The 25112-nt window shown below is 36.3% G+C and overlaps 1 protein-coding gene and 1 long non-coding RNA gene across 4 annotated transcripts; both read left to right on the top strand.

The window, feature by feature from the left end:
• Positions 1-4301: 4301 nt before the first annotated feature.
• LOC130222448 (uncharacterized) lies at positions 4302-13288 on the top strand. Of its 2 annotated transcripts, none has more exons than XR_008836466.1 (5): positions 4302-4986; positions 5273-5330; positions 5821-5955; positions 6046-6308; positions 13059-13288. It is a non-coding gene; the product is annotated as an uncharacterized LOC130222448 (long non-coding RNA). The 2 variants fall into 2 exon arrangements; XR_008836465.1 differs by having other exon boundaries at positions 4303-4986; positions 6155-6308.
• Positions 13289-14389: 1101 nt separating this feature from the next.
• LOC130222827 (uncharacterized) lies at positions 14390-21243 on the top strand. Of its 2 annotated transcripts, XM_056455387.1 has the most exons (11): positions 14390-14662; positions 17372-17596; positions 17710-17880; positions 17991-18138; positions 18241-18398; positions 18504-18870; positions 18946-19038; positions 19125-19273; positions 19354-19560; positions 19655-19863; positions 19944-21243. In XM_056455387.1, exons 2-11 carry the CDS (start codon positions 17388-17390, stop codon positions 20555-20557), a joined length of 2325 nt encoding a protein of 774 aa, XP_056311362.1. In that variant the 5' UTR covers positions 14390-14662; positions 17372-17387; the 3' UTR covers positions 20558-21243. The 2 variants fall into 2 exon arrangements, with proteins under 2 accessions (XP_056311362.1, XP_056311361.1); XM_056455386.1 differs by lacking the exon at positions 14390-14662 and having other exon boundaries at positions 17068-17596.
• The last annotated feature ends 3869 nt before the right edge of the window (positions 21244-25112 follow it).

The following is a 25112-nucleotide window of genomic DNA, read 5'->3' on the forward strand; positions in this document are numbered from 1 at the left end:
TTAGCGGTTTATCAAAGATATGTCTTTTTAAAATGAATTAATAAAATGAGAAGACTTTCCCCTTTGTTCTCCCATGGCCTTTAAAAGATCTGGATGATGCAACTTCCTGTTGAAAATATGCCTTATGGAATGTCCCAAGTTAATCAAAGGGGTAAATGTGTTAGGGTAACAGTAATGAGTGAAAACCTGGGGACACGACTAAAATGTGTATTTTATCAAAAATGTTCAGATTTATTTTTTTTTTTTTAAATAGGAAATCATTGATTGGATATAAAACTGCATGTAAATGCAAAAAAAACTAATTGGGAAGGATTTTAAACAATATATTTTAGCAAATGTTAGAAGCAGGGAGTGGTGACATGCAACAGCTGCTCTTTTTTAGTGTTCTACATAGTTTTTAATAATGATTTTAATTATTTATTCTAAATTTTGCAGTTTGTTAAATTTGAAGACTCTTTGATTATTACTAAAATGCATTTTTGAGTTAATTTAATGCATTTTTATATATTTAATATTCTGGGGACATAAATGTTACCCATTCAGTGGAATGTCCTGTATATTCAGTGGCCTTTCTATCAGAACCACATTAACTTCTTCAGCAGTCATGTGTGGGTCAGACGGCACGGGCCAGCGTTTACTCCCATGAGCATCAGTGAGCCTTGGCTGCCTGTGATAAGTTGCGCTTCACAACTGTTCCCTCCTTGAACAGATTTCACTAGATGAGTGAACTGACCACTGCAGAAACACCTCACAAGAGCTGTAGTTTTGGAGATGCACTGACCCAGTCATCTTGCCATTACACTATGGCCCTTATTAAACTCACTCAAATCCTTACACTAGTCCATTTTCCTTTCTAACGTATCAACTTTAAAGACAAAATGTTCTCTTGCCTAATATATGCCACCTGCTAAAAGGTGCCTTGAGGAAGAGATGATCAGTGTTATTCACTTCACCTGTCTGTGGTCATAATGTTGTGCTGGATCAGTGTGTACACGGTATATCACAGCCAGTCTGCTTCAACAGAACTAGCAGCCTAAACTAAGGCTCATCACCAGAGGTGGTTAGGCCTTTGCTGTAGCTGACCATCACTTGTAAAGCAGCTCGTCATTCATTTTAGAATTGCCTGAACTCTCAAGGACTCTAAATCGTCTCTTTTTCTTTCACGTTGTGGACAGGGTTGCCAACTTTGTTGCTATGAAATATGTGACATAATTTGACTAGTGCAGCCATGCAAATTAGCATATGCACTCCATCATTGCATCATATTTACATTTACTGTTTAAAGGATACATTCTGTACTGTACATTATATAAAACATTTAAAACTAAAAGCTAAATCAGTAAAGCCTTCTCAACACCACTGCTGCTTCAATCTGTGGAGCAACCAATAAACAAGACATGGGAAATCACATACAGGACAAACCAGGCAAGCTCAACATATGGGATGTCCCGGCTAATACAGGGCAGTTGGCAACCTTAGCTGAGGACACGACAACTCTACCAGTGTTTTATAATATTATATATATATATATATATATATATAAAATCGCGATTTACTATGTATTATATTACGGTTTTAGTGTTGTACTTTGTGAAATACTTTGATCAACCTTGGTTGTATTTAAATAAGGTTGACACAGAGCTGACATCACGCCTGACTGGAAGAGTGTTTGAATGCTTTAGTTAACCTTGCATTACTCTTTTTACTCTTTTCATTTCTCTCACTGGGCACACTTCACTCTCACCCTGCAGTTTTGTACATCTTTCCTCCACACCACATCTCTAGTGAACGGCTGTTCAGCACTAATGGTGTGCATGTGCTCTATAAATCTATCTACTTTTGGTTATGTTAACCTGTAACAGTATAGACAGTCTATTTTGAGTAAACACTAGGAATGTCCAGCGCTTCAGAGAAGCTCACACAGAAGCAGCTCCTTCCCCCAAGCCTCCATCTGAAACAAATGCTCCTTAAAGCAGTATTCTACTTTCACTACTCCTATAGTGCCTATATTATTATTTGTTTATTATATGTACTTTAATGTAATTTATTTCAACATTTATAACACCTCTACAGCATTAGGCATTTGCACAAGTGTAAATATCATCTGTTAATATGTAAATTCAACTGTAAAATATGGTGATGTACTAAGGCTGCTGGTGACTGATGGGCTAGGGTGAAAAACATTTGATAAGTTGTAGATATTATGTATTTTCAGACGTTCAGTGAGGCTCAGGTAGAATGAGTGCAATGACATTCATAGATTCATGTTGAGATTAATGTTAATTAAGATCGTATTTAATTAATGATTAATATAAATTGATATAGATGAAACATGAAATTATACATTAAAATATCGAAACTAAACGGCGAGTGAAGTAAATCGATTCAATTTCATCACAGAATCATTAGTTGAGTTGAATTGATTTGTTTGAACAACCGATGCTTTCTAGAACGAACGGACGTCTTTACGAACGCTTAATTGATTCACTGATTCACTCGCTAGAATCATTGACGTTGATTCGCTAGAGTCATTTTAAACGAACCTTTGTTCATAAACAGGACACGGCTTTGTAAAGAGAATTTACAGAGTTTATCTTTGACTTTACTGGAAACTACAGTGACGAAACAGCACAGTCAGCTTCTAGAGTTATAACATCAGACAAGGTAAGACACTAAACATTTCATTATTGTTCATTGAGTGTCGAGAGGTGCAGTTTTGTCACGCGATGTCATGGCGATCATATAGGAGTGCTTTCACTTATGCGGCTGATGCTCGTGTCTGAAACAAAAGGCTTTTCAAAGGCTCCAGATAGGAATTACATTCACTTTAACATTTTAAGGGTGTTATTACGGAGTCTTGATGAACAGTTTTAAAGATGTATAATTTCATATGTAATTACATTATATCCAGCAGTAAATTAACCAAGGTTTTAATGTAGTAAACGTGTAGTAACGTGTTTATTGGCAAATTGACTTCATTTGGTTAATTTTCGTGAGGTAGTATTACAAACATGACATTTCAGTTTGCCAACCGGTCTCATATAGTTTAGTTTAATTATGTTTTCAGGCATTCCTCTCCTCTTCCCCCTCCACAGTGTAGTAATGGGACTGAAATGGCCAATCACAAAAATTCCCCAGCGAGGGAGCTGTCGTCCAATAGGAAAAATCCGCTCTCACTCACCCACCCAGCACGAGACGTCATTTCGACGTCGTTTTTTGGGCTAAATCAAGTCGGCCCATCATAGACTTAATTTAGCCGAAATATCGACGTCGAAAATTGGTCTGTATTTGGTCCGTCGGATTTGGTCCAAACATAGACCAAATATCGACGTGGTCTTTGTTTTGCCCGTCGGATTTGGTCCAAAAATAGACCAAATATCGAAGTGATTGTGTTGCCCGTCGGATTTGGTCTAAACATAAACCAAATATCGACGTGGTCTTTGTTTTGCCCGTTGGATTTGGTCCAAACATAGACCAAATATCAACGTGGTTGTTTTGCCCGGCGGATTTGGTCCAACATAGACCAAATATCGACGTGGTCTTTGTTTAGCCCGTCGGATTTGGTCCAAAAATAGACCAAATATCGACGTGGTTGTTTTGCCCGGCGGATTTGGTCCAACATAGACCAAATATCGACGTGGTCTTTGTTTTGCCCGTCGGATTTGGTCCAAACATAGACCAAATATCGACGTGGTTGTTTTGCCCGTCGGATTTGGTCCATATTTAGCCCAGTACTTGAACAAATGGTCATGAAGAATTACAAGTTCCTCACAAAATGTTTTACATCTATTGCTTTCTTTCCAGTCCAATATAGAATGCTAAATATATAGATAGCGATTTAGTGCCATTACATTTAAATTATGCCAAACAAATTACTACTGTTGTTAACTCCTTCAGTATTTTCCCTGCTGATGCACTGATGTAAATATTTTTCAGGTAGCCTAAGTCGATTTGTTAATAAAGCAAAAGATTCCTACAAATATTGTAACAAATAATGTAAATTAAGATTTCAAGTCCATCAACGTAAAAACAGATTAAATAAAATAGGGTAGAAAAAAAACGAAATGGTAATACACTTTATAATGCCTTTTTGTTTTATGTTTCAATCTTGTTAGTAAGAAATCATAAATTAATATTTATTATTTATAAGAAATGAAAAAATCATACTTTAATAATAATAATAATAATAATATGATGATGATGATGATAATAATAATAATAATAATAATAATAATTATTATTATTATTATTATTATTATTATTATTATTATTATTACTATTATTAAGTAGGTTTTTTTAAAGTCTACTTTTTTTAATTTAACACATGTAAACCACAGCAGAAATGTCACATACAGTACAGGTAATAAATAACCCACTATAAGTTAAAAGAATTAACATATGCTTTTTGTTTTCGCAAGCTTTGGAGATGTAACATAAAGTCCCTTTTTTTAATAATAGGTCACCTATAGCTTTGCCATGAGGCGGTGTTCAAAATGACATCAATGTTTTTAAAGTGCACTGCGAAGGGAACACAATTGTAAACATGAAGATCGCTAAAACTGAATTGTAAAAATAGTTTGAAAGCAAATTACACCTAGAGATGATCTTTAATGCTTTTTTTAATTTTCAATAATTCCAACTTTGAATGTTAGAATGTTCTAAATGAATAGAACATATGGGGGATAAGTGGCAATAGCACACAGCCAGGAACTCCTCTGCGCGAGTCAGCGGACTTGCGCGTGCTCATCATTTGAAATAAATAACGGACACAAAGCAACGGGCGGAACGGTAATCTGAAGGTAAGTACGTTATATTCGACGTTTCACATGTTTCATTAGTCGTTTTACTTATAATTTATGTTAAATGGAACTTTAGATGTGTAACGTTTTACATTTTTATTATTTTTAATGAACACTTAATCACTTTATACGTTTTTATGTCGCCCTGTATAGTGACGAGGTCATTGACAGCAGCTAATCTATGAAGGTAAATAATAGCTGTTTTGGTTATTTATTTGGCGATTTCAACAAAATTACTTCATTTTATGTCTTCATTGCTTTTTAACCTGTGTAAAAATATAAGAATATCTGTAAAATCTGAATTAGCATAAAAAGATGCTCCTGCCCCGGCTATCGTTAAAGGCTAACGTTATGAGAAACGCTTCGCAAATAGCATTAACGGTACTTCGAGCTAACATTTTTTAACTTGTAATAATGCTAACAAAGTGAATCGCTGTCGGTTAACGGTTTTGTTGCTCTGTTTCTACATTTAGTGATGAACTCCTCGCCAGAGACGCTCCACAGCCTTGAATGGGGAAGCTTTGCCATTTCGTAAGTTGTCCACCCGACATGTCGCTAGTCAAGCTAATTATTTGTGGTTTCGTTCTGTTCCTGATTTCCTTTGTTCACAAACCATGCTTGTCTGTTTTTTTTTCTGATTGTTGTGCTAGGTTCTGGTGTACGTTTTTTTTTTTTTTCCTGTTTATTAAAATTCATTTTGTCTACATCCTTCCCTTTCGATTCACGTTACTGCAGTTTACTCATAAAAGATAAAAAATGTTTGTAAACGCATTCATTAAAAAATTATATCATTAAGCTTTTTATAACTTCACAAGGAAATGAACTCCAAACAAGATAATTGTATTTCTCACAAAATACCATGTAACTTAATATTCTGAGTGAGGAGTCAAAATTGTGGCTATTTTATGGTACAAATACTGTGGATTAAACATATAATTTACATTGGAATTGTACTTTGTAATAGTAGATACCAGGTGAGATGTCATGCTAAGTTATTTTTCTTATAACTTTTTAATGGCAGTTTCGCTGGAATCTTCAATTGAAAACATCAAGATCATTAACCTGTGTCAGCCTGGACAGACTTCTGTTTCAGTTCTGACTGCACCACACTAATCTCTCTGCTTATGTGGATCACTGACTACTATGTTCTCTGAAGGTATTCATTCATTCATTCATTCATTTTCTTTTCGGCTTAGTCCCTTTATTAATCTGGGGTCACCACAGCGGAATGAACCTTTTTATGCAGCGGATGCCCTTCCAGCCTCAACCCATCTCTGGGAAACATCCACACACACTCATTCACTACAGACAATTTTAGCCTACCCAATTCACCTGTACCGCATGTCTTTGGACAGTGGGGAAACCCGGAGCACCTGGAGGAAACCCATGTAAACACAGGGAGAACATGCACAGAGACGCCAACTGACCCAGCCAAGGCTCGAACCAGCGACATTCTTGCTGTGAGGTGACAGCACTACCTACTGCGCCACTGCGTCGCAGACTCTGAAGGTATTACTGTAGTAAAACAACAGCACCCATGACTGAAGTTTTTGTTAGTGACCAGTATATTTGAAGTCTGAGAAAGTTTGTTTTTAGGAGTTGGAAATCTTTTTTCTTCTCTCTCTCAAACACACCAAACTTGTGCTTACAGTACAGTGTATTTACAATCTTTTAGCCATTTTTTTATGGCTGTATTAAATACATTTTTATAAAAAAAAATCTAAAGTAATTGTCACAAAACAATGCACATTTGAATTTTAATGAGAATGAGAATTACCCAACAGGGCTCATCACTTAAGATTTTTTCTAATGGCATGGTGTGGCCAGCGGAAAAGATTTTTACTTGTCCTGCCAACTTTTTCTCTGGCCCACCAAAAAAATATAAAAGATAATTTTAAGCCACTTATTAAGATACGTTTTTAGCCACACGTTTAAAATTATGTGTCAAAAGAAGACACATGTATAGTAGTCGTCCATATATTTACTCTTTTTATAGAGTAATATAACTTTATTTAACAATTCATATTTTAATAAAGGTTGAAGGTTCCAGATTACCAGTTAACTATTCATAAATTGAGAGTCTTATTAAATTATACTTAAACCGTAATAGTAAAAACAGTGTTATTGAACAGTACTTATTTTAATTTTTACCTTCACAAATTGTCAGTAGCCAGCACATGCTCTATTAGTGAGATTGTTAGTTGTAGAAATCAAAACCATCATGTTTTTAGCATTCTGGTAGGAGCTTGGTGGAATTATCTTTAAATAGATATTAATAATCTGTTATTGACTTATTAAAGTGAATGCTTGCAAAAAGATTAAATATTTTTATCAGCAGAACTTTGGGTGCAATCACGTGATTCTGGTGACTCATAAAATTAAGATGGAGAGCAGGATGTAAAAAAAATGAATGGGAGACATAAAGGAAAGTCCATATTTTTTTAATTGATACTATAATACAAAGGAGAAATAAATAGAAATATTATGAAGAGGACAGAGTTTTCTACTGAACTGAAATGAACCTGCCATTGACGTAACTACTGTAAAATACTCACATGAAAAAACTATAGTAAAAATATGTTTTTGAACCATACTATTGTTAATTGCTTGAATTAAAATGTTGTGTGTGTATGTATGTATATATATATATATATATATATATATATATATGTATGTATGTGTATATATATATATACATACATATATATATATATACACATACATATACATATATATATATATATAATTTTTTTCACACGAATAATGTTATCTTTCAGACATCATCATCCCCATCATGATCATCATTAGTATTATTAATAATATGATTAAATTAGGATTTTTTTTCATTTCCTAATATATAATAAATTAATTTTATAATAAATAGCCTCATTATAAATATGATTTATATATGATAGAATACGTGTTAGCTTTTGTAAGTGATTTGTTTTAGAATAGGATATGTCATATTCTCAATAATATTAGTAAAGGAAACATAGGCTCTATATGTGGCATTAACATATATTTCAGTTAATATGGAAAGCGAGTGCATGTTTTTAGCACAACTAATATTAAATATTAAATCTATATTTTAAATGCGTGTGCGTGTAAAACAATATTATTTGCACAAATAAATGATGGGGTTCTCTAAAAAAGTAGTTTCTCCACTCCGTTTAGAACTTCATTATGGGCCTTTTACGTTATAACGTGGTTCAAGCGATGGATCTGTGACAGAGAAACTGCGTTTTGGGAAACATTCGTCATAGTTCTTTCCCCAAACAATACATTGTATCATATTTCATTTATCACGTGAGGAGAAGAGAGGAGTCGAATTTACAAAAAGAGATTGGCGGACGATTTAGTGTCAAAACGTAATGCGAAAGCGCCTGTTTGGCAATATTTTGGGTTCAAACCAAATGCAAAAAGAGAACCTGAAAACTTTAATGAGGCAATCTGCAAACTTTGCCTGACAAAGGTGGCAGCATCTGAAGGCAACACGACTAATTTATACATGCACCTTTAACGCACATACTTGATGTTTAACTATGGGTGGGTTGCGGGTTAAGATTAATAGCCATAAATCCGCAACGCATACTCTCATTTTAAAAATCACGCGACCATCATCTTACAATGTTTAATAATAAATATTCTTATTTATTATTAATCTTATTCATTATTATTATTAAATAATCTTATTTATTATTAAAAAGAGTGATTTAGCAATGCCGCGCTATTAATAGGCCAACTGCAGAGAAACAAAGCAACCATCGCGGCAGTGATCACTTTTTCCGAAGTTAAGCTTCTTTTGTATCCTGTGTGTGCGCATATGTTATCACTGAACAGAAAGTTGCTTTGTCTCTAGCAATATTTCGGCTTTTAATCGAATAAAAAATGTTAATTTAGATGAGCCAATATTCCAAATATGCAGTAAAGAAACTGTGACGTGAGGCTACACATCAAATCTGAGGTCTGATCTCATCTCGCTCCCTCTCGCTGTCATCCAGACACTTGATACAGACGCCACACAGTCGCAAAACTGAGGCTGGTACCAGCTGACAGAATAGCTGGAGCCTTTGCGAAATCTATTGAAATAGAGCACTGAAATTAACAGGCATAAATGTCTTTGAGCCAAAAACGTCTTTCTATCTGTAAAACGCAAGAGCCAGTGTTATGTAGAAGTTGTGTCGCCTAATAATTATATTAATCCTAATAAAATGAAAACCAAAATAAACAATTCATTGCATTTTTCATTTGATAAAAATACACGGAAACGAAAAAAATCAAAGGGTGGCTAGTTTGTATTAATGTGTTTTAATATTAATAAACATATGCTCAGCCTATTTAAGCTTAACGGTTACGCCGCCAATAGGCAAGCCATTCAAAAAATCTTAGTTTACTGTGTACTGGGTTATGATGTATATTGTACAATAAAAACTAAATGTAGCATCGCTGTCATTTAAAACATGCAATTCATAACACACCAGGGGTGCGTTTCTCAAACAACGATGTAACTCACCGCTGAACTATAGCGTGCTAAGCCTAATTCAGCCTAGCTACATGTGGGAGGTGGATCCGCCAACACAACCGCAAATCCACTTACTCAAGCACTATACCTATTTCATTTATGACTGTAAACTTGACTTCGCAGGCCGATCATCTTTTTAACGCAAAAGGCATTTAAGGGTCCTAACTTGACTGCTGCTGCATAATGATTCTTTACACAACTGTAAAAAAAAAGCTTTAGCGATATCAAAATGAAGGCAAACATTCATTTTGTAAATTTTAGCTTAATTTAAATAATACTAATAATAATTATGAATATAATAAATTAAAATATTAATTACAGTGTAGACTACTTTGGACTGTGCAGTGAACTAAACATTTTAATAAGGTTACAAATCCCATAACTGAAAAACTAATGTGAAAATGACAGGCAGTTTCGTATTCCCTCTTATTAATTTAATTTAGAGTTGTATTTAAAGAATTAGTTAACCAAAACATGTAATGAATTAGGCTTCTTGTCTCATGTCATTCCTTAATCCAGTTTTCTCCTGTGTGAGTTGTGCGCCTCCGCTGCCGTGTGCGCGTTTTAAAGGCTATTTACGGGCGCACCTGACCAGGGGTGCGTTTCCCGAACAACGACGTAACTCACGGCTGAACTATCATGGTACGATGCATCGTTTGGGAAAAGAACGACGTAGTGACGAATGTTTCCCCAAACCAGGGCCGGATTAAGAACACATTGGGCCCTGGGGCTATACCAAATCCAAGGGCCCCCCTTTTATTTTTTTTTACCTCACAATATATATATATATATATATATATATATATATATATATATATATATATATATATATATATATATATATATATATATACACACACACACACACATTTTTAATTGTTATTATTATTATTATTGTTATTATTATTAATAATTTATTATCTAATTTTACACCGTTTAATTTACATTTGATTATTATATATTTTTTTCTATTTTATTGAAATAGGCTTGCTATACAAAAGTAATTATATGAACTTTAAAGTTCAAACAACCAGCAAAACAAAACATTTGCAATACTTCCTAAATTAGTGCTTTATAATAAAAATACTTGAAATTGGGGTTTACCTTTAAAAAGTTTCTTTAGAACTTTAGCTGACCATATATCCCTAATGATATCTTTAATATCCATGCTTCAAATATCCAAAATAGCTTATTGTGGTCTTCTGAATTACAGAAGGCTAGCATCCTTATTTTATTTATTTATATATATTTTTGCATCAGATAAATTGTCTAATGAAAGTCAGCGCCAATATTTAATTGCTCCATATACTGTCGTTTTCATAAAAGGGGAAAAGTAAACATTCATAAAAAGGTTTGGTACGAAATTGTAGGATTTTAAAAAGGAGGCGTGGCACCTAACCCCACCCCTAAACCCAACCGTCATTGGGGGATGAGCAAATCGTACTAAAATGTACGAATTAGATCCTACGAGTTCGTACGAATTAGCCACTAAATCAAAAAGTTACGAATTGCCGTGAGATTGTGTTGCTCTAAACGGGGCAGAGGAACTACTTCTTTACAGAAGAACCCCATCATTTCTTTGTGCAAATTATATTGTTTTACACAAACACGTATTTAAATAAAATCCAATATTATTTTTGGTTAAAACATGCACTCGTTTTCTATATTTACTGAAATATATGTAAATGGCACATATAGAGACTGCGTTTTCTTTACAAATTTTATTGAGAATGACATATCTTATTCTAAAACAAATCACTTACAAAAGCTAACACCTATTCTAATATCATATATAAATCATATGAATAAATAAATACTAGGCGATTTATTATCAAATGAAATTTAATATTTATTATATATTAGGAAATGAAAAATCTTGCGACCTTAGTTGGCTAACGATGGTTTTGGGAAACGCACCCTAGATTTCTGCACTATATGCCTAGCTTTAATCTCACAATTTTCATAATTTAATTATTTCATATTCTATTTAATTCTATTTCATATGATAAAATATCTAAATATGTGTTCTGAAGGTTGGAATGACTAGAGTGTTAGTAATTAATGATAAAAAGAATTTTCAGTTTTGAGTAAACAAACAGTAAACAAACAAATTCTTTCTGAGGCCCCCCTTTGCCCCCCGTAGCGCCATGCCTGATACTCGGGCTATATGCCTAAATCGAAAAAGCACTAAATAATTTATGAATTTATAAATTACACTGATTAATAGCTATATATTACATTAAATTACTAAATTAGGCTATCTTATTTTTTATTAACACAAAAGTGATCAATGCCGCGCCACTGACAAGCCAACAGCAGAGAAACAAAGCAACCACCGCGGCACCCGCAGTGATCGGCTGTTCTTTTTGCACTTAATTATTATGCGTTTAATGTAAAAAAAGAATCAATAATAATTAGGCTTACAAGACTGTCCTGTGCGTGTGAAAACATTAAGTGAACATGCAGTGTTTGTGGAAAACATCTTTGCGAGGGAACTTTGCTGAGGTAACGCAAAAAACTTCTCACACCCATTTTTATGAAGGCAAAATGGCTAATTAGATGATTACAACAGGGAGTCGGCTGATTGACTGTTTACACCAGTTAATAAGATTATAATGCATAGGATCAGGAAATTGCACGTGAAAAAAAGATCATGCAAAATGTTTTTATAGAATAAATGTATACATTTAAACTATTATAATTTACATTTAAAATGTACTATTATTTTTAGAGCGTATTAACACGAATGGCAGGTGTTCTTGTTTGAAAAGCAGCAAAACTGTCACGGTTGCAGGTTTGTGCGCTTTCTGGAGTATCTGTTTTGTCACATGGGTTTGTGTTGTTTGTTTTTCCACGTGTATTTGTCACGTGTTATGATGGCACTCAGCTGTTTGATTTGATCACCAGCTGAGGTTCATTATTGAGCCTATATCTGGGCTACGTTTCTATGTCTTTTTGTCAGTTCGTTGTGTTTGCTTATGTGAATCTGTATTGTGCTCAGGACTAGAGGAGTGACTGTTGGACCTCGTTTCGCCCTTCTGTTCCTGCCCCAGTATCACAGTGTCCTCACCCTCCATTTGTAGCCCTGTTGGCTCATTCTGACAGTGTTAATTAAAATTTCACTTGCATATTGGATCCTTCTCTGTACTTTTATTTACACGTGACAAAAACTGTTGAATGCTGAGCTTGTGTCAGGCTGATGGTACGGAGTGACTTTTTGAGCATGTTGTTGAGTGATGCTTGGCTATCCAGCTGACAATTGGCAACTATGTAACATCAAAATTAGAAATGCATGTTACTTTGTATAAACGTATCCATGTACTGTGTGATGTGAGTCTAGTTACCAGCGTGAAAAACAGGTAGTAATAGAAACGTTTTATTACGTGTTTGAGGCCATACTATTTACTTTGACTACAAAAGTGCAGTCAGTAGGCTACTTCCACTTTTACCAGAGTCGTTTTAAGCATCAGTATCACTTCATCTTGAGTAGGACGTGTGTACTTTCGCCATCTCTGTCTACTTTTTAAAATAAATAATACATTATAAAGTATGGTTAAATGAACTGTAATGTGTCCTTATACAAAAACGTGTGTCATGCAGTCAAAATAGCATTTATTATTGGAAGGTCACGTTAATTTAAAAACAAGACTTTCTTAAAATAACACATCAGAAAACAGATGTGACCGTAAGGATGCGTACTATATCAACTAAAACAGAATTTTTCTTTGTTATTGCAGTTGCAGCCAAAATGTGCGACACAACAGCCACATCATTTACAGGGCCGTGAGAGACCACCTGTATGGTCTGCCGGTGGCAGACGCAGAGCTGAAAACACTAATCTGATGCTTTTTTGTAGTTGTTGTTGTTGTGTTAATGTTAATTTGACCAATGCATGCTTTGTCATTACTTTTGTCTGCTGTACTATTTTGAGAGCAAACATTAGCCTAATAAATATTTTTTAACAAAATGTTTAATTTATGAATTATGTAAAAATGTTCTAAAACGTTTATAAAGGTCTTTCTCAGAACCAAATTTCGACTTAAAATTGACGTATTTTCGACGACGTAAAAAAGACGTCGTTTCGTCTTTCACTTTCCCACCTGTTTTCCACGTTGTTTGGACGTTTGACAATGTCATCTTTTCAACGTCTTTTCGACGACTTTTTGCTGGGTGGGGACGGTAAAACCGAAATGTTTCCAGACGTCTGACTTTGAGAGGATGGGCCATCCTGTATTTCAACTCCACTCATCTTGACCTGGCAACGTTACTGCTGCTAGTTCAAGCAATCGGAGCTCACATGTAACAGCAGCTCACTTATGAGAAAACGGACGTCATATCGTAATAAAATCATCATAACGCCACGATGCATATTGTGACATTTTTGCATCGCAATAAATCGTACCACGATAAATCGTTACACCCCTAATTAACAGATATTAAGCAGACAGTCTACTAATACTCAAATGGACCATCAAAATAACGTGTTATCCAATAATTATTTACAGATTTAAGTGTGATTTTACTTTTGTTTAAATGATTAAATCATTTTAAATTTTATTTTAAAGTGTCACTCCTGGCTCTCTGTACTTTTCACAATACCTTTTTTTTTTATAATAAAATATTTAACCAGATATTTCATTTTTACAGACTTATAGTATCCCCCAGTGATGCCATTTCGTTGGTCAGAGTTCATAAAGCTTGAACTTTGCACTGCAGTAAACTGCGAAACTTAATGCATGACCCTGCGTTTCCGGTCTGATTCATTCGCATGCGTATGAATGGAAGTCTATGGTTGGAAAAGCCCAGCATGACTGTAAAGTCAAATCGCGGATTTGCACTTTCTATTAATCAATGCATTAAGCTCTCTGTACTTCATTTTCAGAATATTTATTGTTATAATGTTTTGTTTTTTCCTTTGATGTAGGTCTTTTGTACCGCTCCGTGTTGCAGTTATAACAATTACATTTTTTTTTCTTTTTAATGATAAACATGCCTTGCGATGTTCATTGTTCCCTTTTTTGTGATGTAAACTTTTTTGCAACAATAAAAAAAGAAGAAAAAAATTTATCAATGCATTAAGGAATTAGGCGGAACTATCAAAACTGAAAGTATTTGGCGGAGGCAATTGGCTGACGGAGCTTGCCGAGGAGATACGGAAAGTGCCGAGTCAACGCAGAAGACGGAAAACTCACATGGCAGACGCATGCAGACAAGCGCTGAAAGCTGGAGAACGCCATCGCTGCATTAATAAACACTCACGATCGCACGCATAAAGTTTAAAGCTGCAGTGAGTGAGAAAGGGGAAGCACATCAGCACTTGGTCATCTCAGGGACACTGATGGTATGAGAAATGACTTTTTCTAATTATAAAGGACTGTCATATGCATCGCCTTATCCATAATTATGTGCAATATAAAACAGAACTGCTATTTTGTTGCACTGTAGTTGATTATTTTGTGCATTATAGTATTTTGTGCACAATATTCAGTTAATTATACTGTTCATTTGTTTAAATAGTTCATGTAAAGTGAAATGCTTGCATTAATACTGGAAATATTACTTGAATATGCAAATTATCGCACACTGAGACAAAGTTTGTAAAGTAAATGTCTTTATTTACATTATATTGTGTTCTGTTTAAGCCAGTATTGGTAATAATGTATATTTTATATATTTTGTTCCTTTTCTAAGGTTATCAACCTATTGCTACTACTACTGTTACACCGCTACAGTGTTGTATTATTGGACAAACTAAATGCTTGTCAAATCTGACAAACTTGAAAATACAAATGCTGAAACAGCTTTGGAGTTGTTCCCTGTGTCCCCTGTTATTGGCTGAAGCTCTTTTGAGTTAAAAGCAGATACTGATGTGTAAAACCCATAATAACTCGACAATGACTGCAGCTTAGACCGGAAACAGTGGGAAAGATTGATTGGTTAAGTAATTTTGATTTAATTGATGATTTGATTTGTAAATATTCCAAGAAGCAATTACTCCCAATGCTGTATGTCTGGTATATATGGGAAAATGGTGCCAGGTTATTATTATTAAAGATATGCTGAAGTTGTGTGATTCCCTTATCTGCCCATGTGCGAAAGTTCAGTGGCTACTTGTTAGCTAGGAAATCAGGATTATTCCAGATTGGGGCGTATTTAAATGGTGTGAGCGGGGAATTTGTGACCTGATGGAATTTGCTAGAGTTGGGGTCAAGTCCACCTTTGTCTAGTCCAAGTCAAGACCAAGTCCTTAACCAGTCGAGTCCAAAAGGGGTCGAGTTGGACTTAAGTCCGAGTCCTTAACATCCAAGTCGAGTCCGGCCGAGTTCACACAGTCATAAAACTCACTCATTAATTTTCTTTTAGCTTAGTCCCTTATTTATCAGGGGTCGCCACAGTGGAATGAACGACCAACATATGTTTTACGCAGCGGATGCCCTTCCAGCCGCAGCTCATTCACTCTCATTCACAGACGCACTCACAAATCTTGGACATTTTAGTAAATTCAATTCCCCTGAAGCGCATGTGTTTGGACTGTGGCGGAAACCGGAGCCCCCGGAGGAAACCCAGGCCAACACGGGAAGAATATGCAAATTCTACACAGAAACACTCCTGGCCCAGTCGGGACTTGAACCAGTGACCTTCTTGCTGTGAGGCAACAATGCTAAGCACTGAGCCATGGTGCCACCAAAGTAAAAAAAAATTGAAAATAATAGTAATAAAAATAATAACTCAAATACAAATTTCAATTAACAATTAAACTGTTAAATTAATATTTTAAACTTTTGATTAACTTTTGATTTTTAAACTTTTACAAAATGCCTTGTTGAAAAGAGGTGAATATATGTAGAACTTTTATTATTTTACAAGACCCACACATCTGACATTATTCTCATGCCACTTTCTCACATTTCTTCTGTTTAGATTACGCTTGTATTACCAAGGCAACAATTAATTTTAATTAACATTAATTCCAGAGAACTCTGTTATCAGCCCCAGTGAATGAAACCATATTCATACCCAGATCTGCACAGAACATAAAGGTTCAGCAAAGAGAGACCATTCGGCTTCGCTCTTGTCTTAACAGGGAATTAACAGTGAGAAGAAATTTGTTCCAAATAAACAGAGTGAATAAATAGTGGGGGCGATTGGGTGCGAAATAAAACCCAGCAGGAATGAGACTGAAAAAAACTGTCCAGTGCAGATTTCTAGGCTGATGATCTGGGTCCGCCTGTTAGTGATAGCCTAAACAGGGGTTCTCAATGTCTGTAATAAAAGGTCCAAATCTGAATTTTTATTAAGGTCAAAGGTATGAAACAATTGATATTACATAACTTGTTTTTAATAAACATTGATAAGATGCATCACAGGCAGCACGGAGGAAACAAATCATTTGGCATACAAAAAAACAATCATGCACATATTACTCCAGATTTACTCTGAAGAGGGATGACACTGAGGTCATCATATGATCTAGACTCTTAACCATTCAACTTTATTAATAATCATAAGACATAAGAAAGGATATGTGTTCCTCTATCCTGGAGCAGACATCTATCAGAAAATCAAATATTCTATTTTATTTATTGTATCTATAGCCAAACTAAGTATAAATCTACTCTTAAATGTGTTACAAGTCTCTTTTTTTTATTTGAATTTCAAGACCCTGACACATACTCTTATAATTATATACTTCATCAGTAATCACTATTCACTGTAAGACTGTTTATATCTTCTTCATGCTCTTTCAGGAGGTTTTAACAACACAAACTTATAAAGCAAATGGATAAACAATTTTATTGATGAGCTTTTTATTTTTTCATTTAATTGTCTTATTTAAAATTACACACACACACAAATATATATAAAACCATATAATCGATTATTACTGAAAATTAAATATATTTTTATTTTAGGTTTTATCTTTAAATAAAAAAGCTCATTCCTTTGTTCCTGTACCTGGAGTTGGGGTGGGCTGCAGTAAACCCCAAACCTTCACAAAGCTGCTCTTGGTCTTTTCATTCTATAACATGTTGTTTTATTATCCACACAGATCCTTTCACCGCAGCATGTTTTTCCTCTGCCCTGTGTGCAAAAAGGCTCCTCACTCTCTTCCTGGGCATCTCAGGGAGGTGTGTATGAGGAACAGCACAAAGGCAGAGATCCAGGCTGTCGTCATAGAGGCCAAGAAGGAGTTGTCTGAATTCTGCCACAGAGGACGTTTCTGGGAGTTTGGAGAAATTCGTGACATATTGGACTCTACTAATCCTCTGGACAGGTTTGTAACTTCTCTGATTTGATGTATCTGGCTTCAAATCAAACATCTACACATTAATAATTCTGCATTTTTGGTATTGTTTATTTGACCTTATTTTATGTTCCTTGTTTTAGGATGATTGCGGAGATGCAGTCAAGGGGGTTGGTCATTAATAACTTACCTTCACTCCTCCCGGAACCAGCTCAATCGACTACATCTTCTGTGTCTCAAAGCTCTGGAGAAGGTCCAGTTGAGCCTCCAAATGAGCCCTTATCTGACGAGAGCTCTGGAGAGTACTATCAGAGGTACAGTTTCACATCGGCATTCCCAAAAATTAAATGTACACTGTTGATAGGATTTCTCTTTCATGTACAGAGTCGTTTTGATCACCTGCTGTTTATTGTTTTTATTTCAGCACTGTTGGACCGAAGTGGACCTCTTCCGTGAGGGTGGAAATGGTCAAAAAAGGCTTTTACAATAAGCACTCCATTGACCACCCCCTTCTAGCAGGATTTAATAAGGACCTGCACATTGACCTAGGACATAAAAACAGCAAACAAGTAGTAAGTTAATTAAATGAGTGAAGGTATACATGCAAAAAAATGTACATGCATGTCTTGTTTTATGCAGTAGAGTTTATTTAATTGTGAAATGTGTCATTTCAGGTGGAAACAGTGTCCAGGTTCTTACATTACATGGATTCCACTGAGCCAAACTTGATGTTTGTTCGTCAGGTGGAGAAAGTGCGAGAGTACTTTAACATCTTGTCAGATACAAAGCTCTCAAAATGGACAGTGTTCAACTACTGGAAGAGTCTCAAGAGGTCGGTAATGTGGAACAACCACAAGTTTGCCATGTACGTGTTAACTAATCATGTCAGCTGTGCTGTGTTCTGACTGTAACAACCTAATTTTGATCTCTTTTCAAGGTTCATGAAATACATTATTACCCCCACAGACATTCGCCACAACAATCCATCTCTGTTCCAGGACTGTGAGAGTTTTTTGGATGTGCTGTATGAAATAGAGAGTGCTATGTCCAAAAAAGTAAGCACGGAGGTCACAGGGAAAAAATCAGAGCTTGGGAATGGCAAAGAAATTTTGCCAAAGGACTGCCTTGCTGTTTTGGAGGCTGCATTCAAAGATTTCCAGGCCGTGATGTGTAAAATGCAGGATCCAGGAGCCATCACAGGGGACTGTTTGACTAAAAATGAACGGCTGCTCGTCCTGTACTACCTGGAGGCTATTATCATGCTGAAGCTACTTCAGCGACCTAGTGTAGTGACACAGATGACTGTAAGTGTTTGTTTTTCCCTCCCTTCTCTTCTTTTGACCTATGCTTCATCAATGTGCAAAACTGTCTGTTTGCAGGTTGAGGATTGGGAGGGGAGAAGCCGGATAGAGAATGGTGTCTGTGTTGCAGTGAAGGAGCACAAAGTACCGTTGTCACACGAACAGGAACTTGTAAGTTTATATTGTACTTTAAATCATAACAGCAATAAATATATTGTGGTTAAGTCATACTTATTTTTGACCCTTTCTCTAACTAGTGGTTTGACTTGTACTTCAATGAGGTGCGGCCAGTAATGCTACAAGAAAACCGCACCGGCGACGATGTGGCAGTTGATTCATTTTTTGTATCAAGTAGTGGGAGATCGATTTATAATCCCTCGAATGACTTAAAAAGACTACATGACAAGTAAGCAACATTACACCTGTCTTTAACTCTACGTGTTCATCCGTCCAATTTTTGCATTCTTACGTTGCCTTGTGTTTCAGATACAGTCTCCCTAGTGTGACCTTTGGTGATGCCCAGAGAGCGTTTGAGGCAGCAGCACAAAACCTGAAGTCAGAAGTGGAGAGAAATGTGTTGGCACGGCTGTTTGGGCACATGCCAGAAACAGCTGAAAGGAACAACATGAGGAGAACGTCTTCAGATGCATTTCTGGCTCTAAGTGTGCTAGATCAGCTTGCTGGAAAAACACGGTAAGAATCTAACAACAATGATCCTTATTCTTAAATTTGCAACCCACAGCCTTGCCATTCCTTCCTTTAATATTTATTTTTTGTGATCTTATAGACAAAGGTCCAGTAGAGCTTCCAGCCAAGAGACAAGGGTGGACGAAGAGACAGCCTACAAAACTCTTGAGCAGTTCTGTCCAGTGACTCTGGAGGGGCCTCCTCCAAAAAGGGCACGCAGGAATGAGCTGTGTGGCTCAGAACATGAGAGGCACTGCTATGACCGCTGGTGTAGCGAGCAGCTTAAGCTGCGTGAACAGCATGCTCTTGGTGAGTATACAGATGATTAATGACACAAACAGGGAAATTGAGTGAGAATAGCCAAATACTGATGTGTTTTGTGTTTCTAGAACATTTTGCTGGACAGCAGCCATCAGAGTCCAAAATAAACCGCTGGATGGACAAACAAGGGTGGACGTCAAATGTCCCACAGGCTTCAGTGGTTCTGAAGCAGTGGAAGCCTGTTGCCAGGTTGGACTCGGTCATCGACAGCAGCTTTGTGCATAAAATGATTTCGTCTCAATGCTGGAAAGGACTGACTGTCAGACCCGTCCCTGACAAGGGTGATGGTGTTTTCACCAAAAAACCCTTTCAAATTGGGGAGGTTGTCTGTGAATACCACGGCCAGCTGGTTACCCATGAAGATGGGATGGCAATTGTTTCGACCAGCGGCATTAGACCTGGACATTTGTTTTTTTATAAGAACAAGCAACATGAAGCCATGTGCATTGACGCACATGAAGAAAGTTGCCAGTGCCATCCCATGAAGTTCAATTACGGACGCCTGATACGTCACTCCAGCAAAAGAGCCAATATCCGGCCCAGGCTGTATGTGCTTTATGATAGAGACATCATTCTCTTCATTGCTACAAAAGACATTTTGAGTGATGAGGAGTTACTCTATAATTATGGCTCAAAGAGGAGATCTTTTGCCGGGAAAGGGCTGGAATTGGACTGGATGTGAAAGAACATCTTTCCATCCCCCATTCTCACTCACTTCTAGCATGTCCAACTCCAAGTTTCCACCTGTGGCCATATTCTCTCCTCTCTCTCTGGACTCTGGACAACCATCACTGCTCTTCTCACCCTGAAGGATTCTTCCTGCAATGTCAAGCACCAACACTTCTCTCTAAATAGAGACTTGGTTGTAATAGGCTGAATGAGTGGGTCTTACAAACCATTCACCTTTACTTCCAGAGAACTGTATTTTCTCTTACTGACTTGTCTTTTTTCACTCTTTTTTTCTCATAAGCTTCCTTTATGCAATAGTGAGAGTGTGAGTAGGCTAGTCCATATTCTCTCCTCTCTCTGGATTCTTTGCAACACATGTGGAATTACAGCCTGGTAAGTATGCTGAAGCTGCTCGTAACCCTCCCTCCCACCCACCCTTAATTTCAACCTCAAGAAAAGCCATGGACCTCACTGCCGAGAATTAACCAGGCATGTTAATTCTTCAAGCAAGCAATAGCATATTCATCCTAGGATTCACCGCCATTTTTAATTTAAGACATTACCTATGTTGTCTTTATGTTGTTTGATTAATGTTCAGATTTTGTTCATTTGTTTGCACTTGTATGTACTGGAAGTTGTTTATTTTCTTTAGTGTAGTTATTATTTGATATTACTATTATATATACAGTCTTCAACTGTGCTGTTATTTCATATTCTTATTAAAAAGTTGCAGAAATGACCCAGTGTCACAGAGTTCTGTTTCAGTGGATTCATATTATGCTTTTTAACTTAATAAAGGTGCAAACACAGACAGTGTTTAGGATATATATAACAATCATTCAAACTATTTATTTCATTTAAAACGTGTAATCCTTTAAAAGAAAAAAAAAACACTTCATTATTTAAAACATAAACAGATTTTTCAGATAAGTGCAACACTTTTTCCACTTCACTTGAAAAGTGTGTGATAGTTTAAATAAATAAAATGACCGGGAAAAACAACTGAATGATCAAATTCCACATTTTCCATGTGATCAGCTGAGGACAAGAAGGAATCCAGAAATATCCACAATATCCTGGAAAAAACACTGAAATAACAGACTCCGTATGAGAGCTGCTCTTTGAAGAGAATAAGGCAGCTAGCCTAATTCAAAAGAGATAATATACAGTCAAATACAATAAGAATTTATTGAAGCAAAAGAGAAAAAAAAGTCAATATATTTTGGACAGAATTCTGTGTTAAATGTAGGACATTTATAAAGACAGACAGGCCTATAGATTTTTTACAGTGTATGAACATGAATGGCAGCCATTGTTTTAGATCTAACAGCAGCAAAACTACATGCTGAACGCTGTGAGTTTGTGTCAGGATGATGATGATACATTTTTTTTCCTTTTTCAAAACAGTTCAGAACAAAACAAACAAAACAGCAATAAAAAACAAGCAAACAGACATTTTTAAAGGAACATGGAAACAAAAAAGACATACAATTGTCACCAAATACAATCTTATTTACATTCGTATTTATCGTTAATATGTTGCTATATAAAATTTTGTTAAGGGTTTCGTGTCAAAGATCAACAGGCTTCAAACATATATAAAATAAAAGCACCACAGTGAAATTAAAACAATACTTTTCTTCTCAACCATTTACCCCAGTATGCAGACATTTTATAGGCTTGTTGTCTCAAGGTAAATGTCAGTACTTCCACGTCATACACCTCTTTAACAATATCATACCATTCGCCTACAGATGGAGGATCTTCCTTGAGCCATTTCTTTGTAATGGCCTTTTTGCTAGTTGTTAGTAGTGTGTTAAGAAGATACACATCATTTTTTGGTATTTCTGCAGAGTAAATTCCCAGGTACAGTTTTAAAATTACATTCCAGTTTCAATCCCATTATTGCATTTATCTCTTTATTTAAATCTTGCCAATAGGTGTGTATAATATTACAGTGCCAAAATATGTGGAAATGATCTGCCAATACATTTCCACATTTTCTCCAGCATTCACCATTTTTTGATTTCTAGTTTGAAAGTCTTTGATTTAAGGTGTTATAAAGAACCTGATTACATTTTTCCAAATAAATTCCCCTCATGAATCTGAATTAATTGTGATCATATGTGTTTACCAAATAGTTAATCATTCCTCATTTGTTATTTTTATATTGGCTTCCCTTTCCCATTTCTGCTTTATATACATTGGTGAGTGTTGGGGAACAATAGTCTGTTACGGAGGGGAAAGTGAGGGGGAAGAAAGGGAGGAGAGGAAAAAAGAGAAGAAAAAGAGAAAGAAAAGAAGAAAAAGGGGCGAAAGAGGAAAATATTTTTTATTTACAGGTAAAAAAGTTACTCTGTACTATTAATATTTGATTAATTCTACATATTTTATTAGCTTTTTATTTTAAATATATTTGCTTTTAAGTACATTTCTGCTAAGTATTTTGCTAAGTATAGAGAAACTACAAACTAGTTTCTTTATTGAAACAGTATTTTCTGGACTATTTCATTTTGTGCCTATTTAATTTTTTGAAATATACTATAGCAAAACACAACCAACTAAAGAAACAAGCAGAGAAACAGTTAAAATGACCAAACATTTATTTAAAATTAGTCAAAGCCAATTATTTACATTTACAATATAATAGCTCAACAGCAGTGCAAACAAGTGCAAAAGAAGAGAAAAAACACACACATAAAGCAATTTACATAAATAAATGTTTCTTGGAATAAATAAAAATAATACAAAATGTGCAAATAAATTAAACAAAAATAAATAACAACACAAAATGAAAGAAGCAAAGATAACTTCAACTGTAAAATAAATGATAAAAACAAATAAATTAGAAATGTACATTTTTTAAAATTATAATTTAAAGTAAAAAAAACTACAAGTAAAACAAAAGACCCCTGAAAATATTTAAATGTCAATATTAAAAATAAACACTTCAGGAAGTTTCCAGGTCTTCTGAAACATTTTTATTATTTTTCTCCTTTTTTAATTCTTTCCAACCACTGCTCCTTCGGCAATGCCTCTACAGAGGGGCAGTATTTAATGCCCTTGTACTGGCTGTATCCAGTCTCCGCTGTTCTAAACTGCCCACATTTCTTACATGTATTATGCTGTACTTTGCGGGTCAATTTACGAACGGGAGCGACAGCAGTACCAGGGGCAGATGGAATGGCAGGAGGGGCAGAAGGGAGGCCAAACCCAAAAGCCGGTGGAGCAGAAGCCAGCATAGACCCCTGTGAGGCCACTGGCATCAGCATGACCAGTTGAGTCCCTGGTGGTGGAGCAGGAATAAGTTGCCGTTGGGCTTGCTGCATCTGAGCAGGTGGCAAAGCTGGTGGGTCTGACAAAATGGTCCTTTTTCTTTTTAGTTTAGCCTGGCCCACAGTGCTACTGGGCAAGTGGTACTGGTGAGCCGGTGGTGGAGATGGGGGGCGCTAATTGGCAGGCAATAGGGGGTCAGCCGCCACAGACAAGCGGCTTGGCAGTTTCAGCCCCTGCATCACAACTGCTGTGTCCTGCTTTTTAACTTTTTTATTATGCCACTGTACCAGGGTGGTGTGACTCACATTCACCAGTTGAAGGTTAGTCTGCTTCATCACTATAGCATTGGCCAGAATGCTGCGCCTGATTTTTCTGTAGTCTGCCAGGATGAGATTCCATCTCGACACTGTGCCGGTCCCCTTCTTTTTGGGTGATCTATGTATGGCACAGAGCCTGACAAAAATAGTCTCAACCAAGCGACAGCAATCTGGCCACACTGCAAGTGGAGCAGAGGTGGTCAGTGCATGCCTCTTCAAACTCTCCACTCCTGGGGTAAACTCCTGCCTCTTCTTCGGGGACCTAAACCTCCCTGTGTCCAGCTTTGCTTGATGCCTGGCTGCAAACACCACCCTCTGCTTGTCATAGTCCAGCAGGTTCTGCCAAAGAGCAACAATATTGCTCACCTAAGCAGAAAAAGCAGATAATACATGCTAATGAGAAAGCAAAATGTGCAAAAGGTAAGCAAGTATGACAGGTTAAAGAGTGAACAAAGAGTGGGTTTATATTCCTTACCTGCTAGTTGGTGAGGACAAGGGAGGGCTGATTCCTCAGGTCCACAAGATACTCTGCCAGGCTGTCCACTCTGTCCATACCTGGTACACCTGAGCCATCCACCTGTTCAGGCCTTCCAGGAGGTATAGTTGAAAATTCAGTGCATTGGCACTGGTTCCTAGCAGAAAAAAGCAAATTAATAAAAAGGCACAATTTTCTACATTTTAAAAATTATTTAAAAGTTCACACATGTGAGATGCCAACCTGGAATGAACCTGTTCAGGTGGCAATGAAAAGACTCCAGGGATGTGGACCCTCTAGCACACCGATACTTTGTCAGAATGACCCCAGACTTTGTGGTGGTGCCTACCTCTATATAGAGTGGCACTCCAGGCACATCCTGGATGCATCTGATATGACGTTTTTGAACACGCCAGATGTGCTCCATGTGCACCTCATCCATTAAGGGCACACCCATAAGCTCCCTCCCATTTGCTCCCCTAAGTTCCTGCAGCAGCCTC

This window comes from Danio aesculapii, chromosome 4, assembly GCF_903798145.1.
Source record: "Danio aesculapii chromosome 4, fDanAes4.1, whole genome shotgun sequence".
Classification (NCBI taxonomy): domain Eukaryota; kingdom Metazoa; phylum Chordata; class Actinopteri; order Cypriniformes; family Danionidae; genus Danio; species Danio aesculapii.